A 10668-nucleotide genomic window follows, 5' to 3' on the forward strand; every position below is an offset into this window, starting at 1 on the left:
TCACTGGTAATAATTAGCTTATTTGTATCCAAACAGGTCTATCTAGTAATAGTCTAGCTAATTGTTGGCTCAGTACCGAACTAACAATTATCTTACTGGTTGGGCCAAACCAGCTAATAGTTGGGCCTTTTTGATCCCATGGTCTAAAGTTTAGCCACTAAACTTTAAGCTCTTGATGCTCTAAATAGTGGTCTAGAGTGTTGTTTAAAGTTAGCCAACCTCACAAAAAAGCCTCAGCTCACTAGACCACTGTGCTAAAGTGGTCCAAACTTTAGTAGTCAACTAAATTTTAGACCATAAAATCTAAACAAGGTCTTAGCTAGAGCTAATATTAGCTAACCATTAGCAGCTATTAGATCCGAAAATGGCCTTAGTTTCCTGAAGATTTCAGCATTCGTAAGGTGTACTTCTGACCGACTTTCTTTAAATGAGTGTACTTGCAGCCTACATAATTTGCATTCCGTGCTTAATGTGAATTCAACCATACAATTGTGTTGTCAATTAATCATTGTGGTAAAAGTTCGGGGCCGTAAATGTATACATTGATGGTCTGCGTGCAATATGGAATGAATGTGGTAACATCACCTTGCACCACCTTTTGTCAGAATATTTGCGCAAAACATTATATTTAAGCACTCAAGATTTTCAAATGGCATCCTCAACGAGCATCTCATCCACTTGGTGATGACACCAGATCAGATTCTTCTATACAGACCTATAAAATAAAGCATTTGGATCAGGATTAACAGAAAAAAGGTTGTACTTCTTTTTCATTTCTCAAGGTGCAAGGATTAAAAAAAAAAAGATCTGCTGCCTGCAACAACGCTCATTCAGCCATTCAGGGACCCTATATGCAGAATATTTTACAATTCTTCCATGGTCAGAGTCACATGCATTAGCTGGGAGTGCACTCATTGCAATTTAAAACCAGTGTCGACATCAAAGAGTAGGGCATCTGAGATTCTGAATAGGTGTCTGCTCCTTCAAGTCTAGGGTCAAGGGCACCATGAGGTCAGGACACAATAACGAACATCCTTAATTGTCCTTAATGGTCAGAAGCACATGCATTGGCTGCAAGCATACTGGAAACACCTTTTTTTTTAAAAAAAAAACGAAAAACTGTTTGGTGTTTCCCCATAGGTGTGTCTTGGGTGGTGTTTCCCTTTTCGCGGCTAATGTATTGTCTGTCTGGGTTTAACTTCTTTTCTTTTAAATGAATAATAGATAGACATCCTGCTTGCTGTTTTCTTTTAAAAAAAAGCGTAAGATAAAAAAAGGAAAACTATTGTTGACACATATTGCTTTCATGATTAAGAAAAGAAGATTGGTACCTTACTACTGGGTGACCACTGACCAGGGATCAGGGCTACCACCTTTGTTTATATACAACAGGACACTTTTCAACCTTCACGATTTCCAACTGCAGGTATAGAGTCCTGGATTGCTTGAGCGAACATAGCAATCTTATAGGTAAAAAACCCAACAAGCATTGGTATTAACTGCAGTTGCATGAAACCATAATCCGGAACTAATATCCTGAACCACGATAGAAAGAACAGATTCTTGTAAGAAGAAGCACTTCTTCCAAATATTCTGAATCAATTGTAAAAGTTCACAGAGAATTTCATCTGCTTACCCATTCCATCTGTTATACATCATCACAAGTACCACTGGAATAAGCAACCTTGGTTGTGCAGCAGCACTCCTGTAAGTACACAATAACAAATTCAAGGGTTGTCTTCATCACAAACAAGTTCTACAAGCTGCCTAGCAGCTATTTTAGATCTGTCACATCCTCATGTAGAAAACAAAAGAGTGGCCACTCTATGACAAATAAATAATTATTTACTAAGGGCGTTGAATTAACATGATATTCAGATGAGAACCAACATTTTTTTCATGTTCTTTGGTTAAACTCTACAAAATGATAGATTACCAAACTAAAATCATACTACTCTGTTTGGTCTGAATGAAAATAAGATGCTAAAACCTTGTGGATCAACCAAAAACAGGTCTGGAACTCTGGACACATCAGCAAAAGTGTGGTGTGCTGACTGCTGAGTCACAACAAGAAGGTAATATCTGGATTTGATCTCCACAATCTACCTTGAAATTGAAGGACAACTCTACAAAAGATCTCATATGAAAAATATCTTTAGTCTGTATGTTTAGTTTACTGTCAAAGGTTATCAAACATTATTTTTATTCAAAGAAGCTGAACATGAGTAACTTTCAACTTTGAAAATAGAACTGACAGTCCTGTAGAATGAGGTCAGAAACTAAATTTAGCACAAACTGACTGTGTGAAACTGAAAGTCTAAGTACATTTTATTCGAGAGCCTATCTGTAAACAAGATTTGTAAAATAAGTAAATGACTAACTGAAGGAAGCATACTTGATAGTTTCTCCGGTTCCACCTGCTAGGGAATCTACACTGGTTCCAAGCATGCGGAGATACACCAATGATCCAATCAACCCTGCACCAAAGCTGAAGAGTAACTGCTGTCAGTTGAAGTAAATCGATCCAAGAACTGGTAACCAAAAAAGAGATTTTCCAACTTTATTTCTACATAAACAGCCAAAACTAAAAGTTATCTACGTCACATTAGAAGGTAGCAAGAAAATAAATAAACTCATACCTGGCAGCAACTTCAGGAGAGTATGAAATATAAGCAGAGATTACACCAACGCCACCGATGCCTAAAGTGAGCCACTGTAATCTTTGTTTCAGCTGCAAATACGAAAGTTATCAAAGACCAATAGATAATCTATGCATACTTCATATTCAAGAGCACATAATACTGGGACACATAAAATGTGCAGCATGCAACTCTCTAAAGAGGTTACATGCGGAAGAAAATGACTACCTTTAAGTAGTCTTCTCTGGACCGAGCTGCCAATACCTTAGGGTCCCCTTGCTTCACTCTTGACTTTGACTCCCTTAGTATAACATCCTGAAATGGGACCAAAAGAACGAGACAAAGTTTATGAAAATACTACAAAAAATATTGTACAAACCGTAAAAACATTGTGGACATAAGTTGTAAGATTGCTACATCAGGCAGGATCTAGAGCAACTAACAAGTCAGTTAAAGGACTGTAGTTACTTACACTTCCACCAGTCGCTGCCTTGGCTGCTCTGTCCCACTTTGCCTGCTCCCTGCGAGTTGGGACTAGCCTCCATCTAGGAGTGCTGGCTCCATTCACAGCCTACTTCCATATTCAAATATCACAACTTGTGTCACGACTCACCATCCCCAGGAGGCAAAGGAGGGCCATAATAATAAAGAAAAGGGAATTGAAGTTTGAACAAAGGGAAATCTCACCTCAGCACCAATTGCCCGTCCTCTCCAGGCAGCCTCAACCTGGGTTTGCAAGATTGGCCTGGTCGACGCCAGAAGCTCCTGGCTCAGGTCAACGTCCACACTGTAATCCATTCAAAGATCACTCAACTTTGCAGTCGGAACAACAATTGGTGAGCAGAGAGTTTGCTTGATAACCAGGTGGGGTGAGATAGTGACCTGTCAAGGCTCATTGCGCGGTTGATGCTCAGAAACCCGGACTCCTCCTCATCCACCTGCTCACACGAATTTTTGCTCAGAACTAACTACTCCTCGACTCTAAGCTCGATGAAAGGTTTGACACAACTACGACGAAGCAGGTGAGTTCTTTCGCTAAATCGAACAGGTCTGTGAAGGAACTCGAGATACTGATACATACCGGAGCAAGGCGGGTGATGGTGGGTTCTGCATCGGCGCCGCCGTTGGCGATGACGCGCTCCATGTGGGGGAGGAAGTCCTTGTTCCAGATGAAGTCGTCGGTGTTCCCCACGGGGTCGCGGTCCTCCTTCCCCCACCAGTACTTGCGCGGCTTGACTGTGGCCGGCCCGCCGCCGTACTCGCCCGGCGCCATCCCCGTCGACCACTTCTGCGGCTTCTTCTTCGGCAGGATCACCTTCACCGGCCTCCGCCCTGCGGCCTCCGTCGCACCAGGCGCCGGCGCCGGCGCCGCCTCGCCCGAGGCCGCCGAGGCGCACAGCGGCCGCACTGCCGCGGCGCGGGTGGAGGAGGCGACGGCGAGCAGCGACATGACCAGGAGGAGGTGGCTCTCAAGTCTCGGGAAATATCTCGTCGGGACCGGGGGAAGGAGCGGAGCGGGGAAGCCGAGAGGGGGAGGGAGAGGACCAGCGGCAGCCAAGTGGGCGGGCGCTGGGGGTCGCGGACTCTTGGTGTGCGTGCCGTCGGGTCTCATACTCTCAACTCAAATCTTGTTTGTCTATTTTGTTTTCGAAAATGTTTGCACACGGTCGCCAGTCTCATCAGGACACAGCCTTCCTGGGTCTGTCCAACGCACAGGCCCAACAGCACATCTACCTCACTTCCACCTTTGGAAATTTCTCCACTCCCCCACTCGCATCGGTGTCGCAGCGTCATCGTGCATACGTCCCGTCCCCGTCCCACTCAGCCTCCGTCGCGCCCTCTTTCCCCACTGCGCACCCATCCCCCGCCACGCTATGCCTAACGATGCCGTTGGGTAGATTTGGGTAAACCGGTCGTTTCCCCATGTCCAAACCCATAACATGCCTACCCACCCCGCACCCTCCCCATACCCACTTAATCTCTTATTACCCATACCCAGTAGATAATTAGGTAAAACATACGGGTATGGGTATCATCTAGAATACGACGCAGGCCAGCGTGTGATCACGCTGTCATTCGTTTCAGGTAACCCCATTTATGAAGTTTACTCGGTAATATTATACTATAGGAAGACTAAGCAGCACGTAAGTTTAGGGAGTGTTTGGTTCTTTAGTCGCTCCTAAAATTTATGTCACATTGAATGTTTAGATACTAATAAAGAGTATTAAATATAGATTAATTATAAAACCAATTACATAGATGGAGGCTAATTTACGAGACGATTTTTTAAGCCTAATTAATCTATCATTAGCATATGCTACTGTAGCACCACGTTGTCAAATTATGGACTAATTAGGCTTAAAAGATTCGTCTCGCAAATTAGCCTCCATCTATGTAATTGGTTTTGTAATTAGTCTATATTTAATACTTCATACATGTGTCTAAACATTCGATGTGACAGAAATTTTAGGAGCTCTTGTAGAAACCAAACATACCCTTATTTTCATTCATTTGATAAACATCCACGAGTTCCGGCTGCAGGGCAACGAGGAGGGTTGGGTCGTCCGCCGCGCCTTCCAGAAGGCAGAAGCACATGCCCACTCAGCAGCATAGGCACGCCTGCTACGCCGCCAGCTATCCACCGTCGGGCAGCTATGCCACCATGCTCGCCACCTAGTACTACGACGGACCTGCCCCTGCAGCACGGTCACCGATGAATGGCGCTGCTCCTGCACCTCTAGCAGCGCATGGCCACGACAGCTTGGCACATGAGTCCAAGCTGCACGTGTAGCTCCTCGCCGACATGCCGTCGCTCCACAGCCCCGCCATCGACGGCGGCTGTTGGTATTTATTAACGCACACAAATAAATCCGTAAGCGTACAGATACCGTTGTAACTTTTATCCAGAAGTATTTTAAATATTATATCCACAGAAAAATATGTGAGATTAACTACGTCTAACTTAACCTGGAGTAGCAACAAGACTTAAGATAACAAGAGTATAAAGAAGATCACTAAGGTCTCCTATAATAACTAAATTCTGTTCGGCCTACAAACGGGAGGTGGACTACAGATGATTCAACGAGGCTATAAGAGTCACCCTCGTAAGCTACCACCGATCCGGAATGTAGGGTACATCTACGAATAACCGAGTCTAAACACCACGCTTACACTATGAATACTACTTTAACCTAGGAATGACAAGGATTAAAGTACTAAAAAAGAGTCGTAAACCTGAAGAACAATATAAACGCATTACTTACTTAAATTAGAAGTTGATTACCAGAGAAATCTCAGAAGCAAGCTTGTGAAGAACTTGATTCCGCCAGGGTACAAGCCGTACAGAGAGCACCGACAGGCTGATACTTTCTCCAAACTCTTCCCTCACACTCTATCTCTCTATTTCTAATATAAAACTAGATCCTACAAAGCACTAATCTTCTCTTAATAGCTGGCTCTAATCCTGATAAGGAGGATATGTATTTGGGTTTCAGGATGGCTCTGCTGGAGGGGGTACAGGGCTGTATATATAGGGGGTAGCATCAATTCTGGACCCTCAGATCAAACCGACTTAAAAGGATGGCGTAGATGAAATCTAGAAAGCGGTGGAGAACCGACATTCGAAGGGGAGGCTGACCAGGGGGCCCATAGGCTGGCCGGCCTGTAGGTGGGACCGGCTGACCCCACCTGGTAGCCCCTTGGCCTCTGCTGTGGTGGGTTGCCCTCTGGTATCTTTCTGAAACCTTCTAGTACTGGTTTCATCGTGGATAAGTATGATTAATTCTGACGTTTAGGCTCCCCTTGATGGTTTTCTGGATATACCCTGTTGGAAACACAGATTCACCAAAACTTATGAAATTTGTTAGTTTAAACCCCTATACCTATGTTTGTTGATGGAATTAAGTATATATGTAGGTTATATTAACGGTTTATAATTGATGTTAATGGCAATAAACAAGCTTCCCTAAGTTTAACCTTTGCTAATTCCTGAGCAAAGCTAAACTTAGCAATGGATCAGGAGTTGCTATAATATTTTCACGCCTCAAAAGTACACATGCGTTCAATTAAAAATTCTCCTCCGGATAAATTGATCTGACTTTTCAAACTTACCCATGCACTACTAGAAATATCCACTTCTATAACGAAAATCTTAAAGATGATTTCAAAACTGTCATAGAAGATCGCTTTTTATGATGATTTTTTTGTTTTGTCATATATCAGTGGTGACGATCCTTCAACCCTTCCTATCTATGACGAAATCAGGCATCGTCACAAAAAATATCATAGAAGAGAAAAGGGTTTCGTCATAGATCACTCGCGCGACTCATATGTGATGATCTCCTTTAATACTGTGATGAACAGAGCTTCATCATTGAACTCATTACACATCTATGATGAACAATATCGATCTATAATGAATGGTGCTTCATCATAGATCTCCACAAGGTACTTTCTCCATCCGGCGTGTACCTATGGGACCTACAGTTACTCATCCATGATGTTTGCAATTCGTCATAAAAGTCTTCGCTCGATCATTTCTCCATGCGACGTGTACCTATGGGACCATTCTTCATCCGACATGTACCTTTGAGACCTGCAGTTACTCATCTATGACACTTGCAATTTATCATAAAAGTCTCCACTCGATCCTTTCTTCATCCGACGTGTATCTACGGGACCCTTCAACATCTGACCTATGGGACCCGATGGCTTACGTATCACGTGCACCTGTGGGACCGTTCTCCACCTCCATCTGATTTGTGGGACCCAACGACCCATCTCCATCTGACCTGTGGGACCTGACGGCTTGTGTGTCTTTTGACGCTTGCAATTCGTCATAAAAGTCTTCGCTCATTCCTTCTGTATCCAACCTAATGTAGACGGGGATCCCGATCTTCCGTTAGGTGATGGTAATTATCGTTGTGGTGGAGAATAACACACCGATCCGGCTTCAGATCGAAAGATCAAACCCTGCAATCTTAGCATCATAGCTCCTCTGGTTATCAACCGAGTCACAGACCAGGTTGACCTCGCCAAGAAGGCTAATCCCTGCCTATACAACGAAGAACACAAGCAAGAACAAGAAAGAATGCAACCAAATTACAGATGAATGATTAAACTCACGAAGTTGGGGTCTCACAAACCGATGAACAGCGAAACTGTTCTTGACAGATTAATCTAAGAAAAACCCAAAACCTAACGACGGTGACGGCGTATGATTATAAAGGTCTTAGGGTCGTCACCTACCTTGGACGCGCCCCCTAATGGGCCCAAACACGATATACGGTCCAATGGACCAAAAGACGGTGTCGCAGCACCCTGATATATTCTGGATGCTGACTTGTTTCGACGATTCCCATTGATTTCGAAGAGCTTTTGATGTGAGACCACTGGGGTTGGCTTCCTTATCAAATAAGTTTTCCATCCATATGTAGATCGTCGAAAACAGAGTTCGGATGCGTCCTGGGTGATCAGTTTAAGGCAGACTGGTCCTAGAGGCCGAGGCAGACTCGAAATCATGTTGGACTGGGCCTTTGGTTCGTGTTGGACGTCCTTGCTGGTCATCATCACCTCCTCCACATCCTCTTAGTCCCTCTTGACCCTCTCCAATATTCCTAAGCAAGATAACATCATTAGGTAGTAGTCTATTCTCAAAAGTTTGAAAAGGATCGCTTAAGAACGAGCTCATCTCTAAATTGAGTTGACGCATTCGAGCCCGGATCATTGGACCTTACATGACGGTTGGAGGATCAGCTGGTACATCTGAAGGAGTGATGTCCTCATCATCCTCCCCCTCTTGAATTGGAGTCGTCCTCGACTCAAGCTCATCTTCTCCCAAATAAGGTTTCAAATCTGCAATGTTAAATGTGGGACTAACTCCGAACTTGGGTGGCAACTCATGTTTGTATGCATTATCATTTATTTTCTCAATAATCTTATAAGGACCAGCTGCTCTTGGCATTAATTTAGACTTACGTAGCTCAGGAAATCTATCTTTTCTCAAATGTAACCGAACTAAATCACCTAGTTCAAGTTTAATCTCTTTTCTACCTTTACTACCAACAATTCTATACTTTTCATTCATTCTTTCAATATTTGCTTTAGTTATTTCATGCAACTTATGAATAAAATCAGCACGCTCTCTAGCATCACTATGTATTCTCTCAGTGGTAGGTAAAGGCAAAAGACCAATAGGAGCAATGGGGTTAAAACCATACACTACCTGAAAAGGACTTACCTTGGTGGTGGAATGTTTCGCCCTGTTATATGCAAACTCCACATGTAGCAAACACTCTTCCCACATCTTCAAATTGCGCTTCAAAATGGCTCTCAACATGGTGGACAATGTTCGATTCACAACCTCATTTTGCCCATCAGTTTGGGGATGACATGTTGTAGAAAACAACAGCTTGGTCCCCAATTTATTCCACAACGTGCGTAAAAATGACTCAAGAATTTTACATCGTGATCTGAAATAATAGTAGAAGGCATACCATGCAAGTGAACGATTTCTTGAAAAAAAGGTCAGCAATATGAACAACATCATCGCTCTTATGATAAGGAATAAAATGTGCCATCTTAGAAAAACGATCAACCACCATAAAAATACTATCCCTCCCCCTCTTAGTCCTTGGCAATCCCAACATAAAATCCATAGATATATCTGCCCAAGGAGTAGAAGGAATAGGAAGAGGCATATACAAACCATGTGAGTTCAACCATGACTTAGCTTTTTGACATGTGGCACACCGAGCCACGTACCGCTCTATATCTCACCTCATCCTTGGCCAAAAGAAGTGTGTGGACAACACCTCCTATGTCTTCTTGGCACCAAAATGTCCCATCAACCCGCTTCCATGTGCCTCCTGCAACAACAAAAGATGAATGGAACCAACTAGAATGCATAGGCGGTTAGCTCTAAATAGAAAACCATCGCTGATCATAAACTTATTCCATGTGCATCCCTCTCTACAATTAAGAAACACATCCTTAAAATCAGGATCAAGCACATATTGTTCTTTAATAGATTAAAGACCAAAAATCCAACAATCAAGTTGGGACAGCAATGTATATTTTCTAGACAAAGCATCAGCAATCACATTATCCTTTCCTTTCTTGTGTTTGATAATATAAGGAAAAGATTCAATAAATTCAACCCATTTAGCATGCCTATGATTCAGATTATTTTGAGAGCGAAGATACTTAAGCGATTCATGATCAGAATGAATAACAAATTCTTTAGGCCACAAATAATGATTCCATGTCTCTAAAGAACGAACAAGTCCATACAATTCTTTATCATACGTGGAATAATTAAGAACAGGACCATGCAATTTTTCACTAAAGTAAGCAACTGGTTTACCATCTTGCATCAAAACACCACCAATGCCAACTTCACTAGCATCACATTCTAACTCAAAAGTCTTACCAAAGTTTGGAAGTTGCAGCAATGATGCATGTGTAAGCTTGTCCTTCAAAGTGTCAAAGGACTCCTCATGTGCCTTTCTCCAATGGAATACCACTCCTTTCTTTGTCAACTCATGCAACGGAGCAGCAATGGTGCTGAAATCTTTGACGAAGCGGCGATAGAATCCTGCAAGACCAAGAAAACTCCTCACCTGTGTGATGGTTTGAGGAACCGGCTAGCTCTTTATAGATTCAATTTTCATCTCATCCACCTCAATTCCCTGTGGAGTTACAACATAGCCAAGAAAAGAAACTCAATCCGTGCAAAAGATGCACTTCTCAAGGTTACCAAATAAACGTGCATCACGTAAAGCATTAAAAATAGCACATAAGTGATCCATTTGTTCATCAAAATACTTGCTATAAATCAATATATCATCAAAGTAAACTACCACAAAATGACCAATAAAAGCTCTTAAAACCTCATTCATTAAGCACATGAAAGTGCTAGGTGCATTTGTCAAACCAAAAGGCATAACTAACCACTCATACAACCTGAATTTGGTTTTAAACACAGTTTTCCATTCATCTCCAAGTTTCATTCTAATCTGGTGGTAGCCAC

At 42.7% G+C, this 10668-nt stretch overlaps 1 protein-coding gene across 2 annotated transcripts; it reads right to left on the reverse strand.

Annotated features, from left to right (window-relative positions):
• Nucleotides 1-429: 429 nt before the first annotated feature.
• On the reverse strand, nucleotides 430-4225 carry LOC136458658 (protein CONSERVED ONLY IN THE GREEN LINEAGE 160, chloroplastic-like). 2 transcript variants are annotated; one of them, XM_066458589.1, is made up of 10 exons: nucleotides 3721-4225; nucleotides 3522-3577; nucleotides 3327-3426; nucleotides 3112-3210; nucleotides 2868-2954; nucleotides 2640-2731; nucleotides 2396-2488; nucleotides 1637-1705; nucleotides 1332-1420; nucleotides 430-715 (listed from the first exon to the last, which is right to left on the reverse strand). In XM_066458589.1, the coding sequence occupies exons 1-9, from the start codon at nucleotides 4087-4089 to the stop codon at nucleotides 1408-1410; spliced, it is 978 nt and encodes a 325-aa protein (XP_066314686.1). In that variant the 5' UTR covers nucleotides 4090-4225; the 3' UTR covers nucleotides 430-715; nucleotides 1332-1407. The 2 variants fall into 2 exon arrangements, with proteins under 2 accessions (XP_066314686.1, XP_066314685.1); XM_066458588.1 differs by having other exon boundaries at nucleotides 1332-1536.
• Between the last annotated feature and the right edge of the window lie 6443 nt (nucleotides 4226-10668).

This window comes from Miscanthus floridulus, chromosome 6 (genome assembly GCF_019320115.1).
Source record: "Miscanthus floridulus cultivar M001 chromosome 6, ASM1932011v1, whole genome shotgun sequence".
NCBI classification, from domain to species: domain Eukaryota; kingdom Viridiplantae; phylum Streptophyta; class Magnoliopsida; order Poales; family Poaceae; genus Miscanthus; species Miscanthus floridulus.

Bases quoted from the DNA above. Each gene is read 5' to 3' on its own strand.
- LOC136458658 (XM_066458588.1), bottom strand. From the start codon at position 4,089: ATGTCGCTGCTCGCCGTCGCCTCCTCCACCCGCGCCGCGGCAGTGCGG. The intron at 3,427-3,521 runs GTCACTATCTCA...AATGGATTACAG, and splicing joins CGCGCAATGAGCCTTGACAG to TGTGGACGTTGACCTGAGCC. The intron at 2,732-2,867 runs GTAGTCATTTTC...TCGTATTTGCAG, and splicing joins CCAGAGAAGACTACTTAAAG to CTGAAACAAAGATTACAGTG.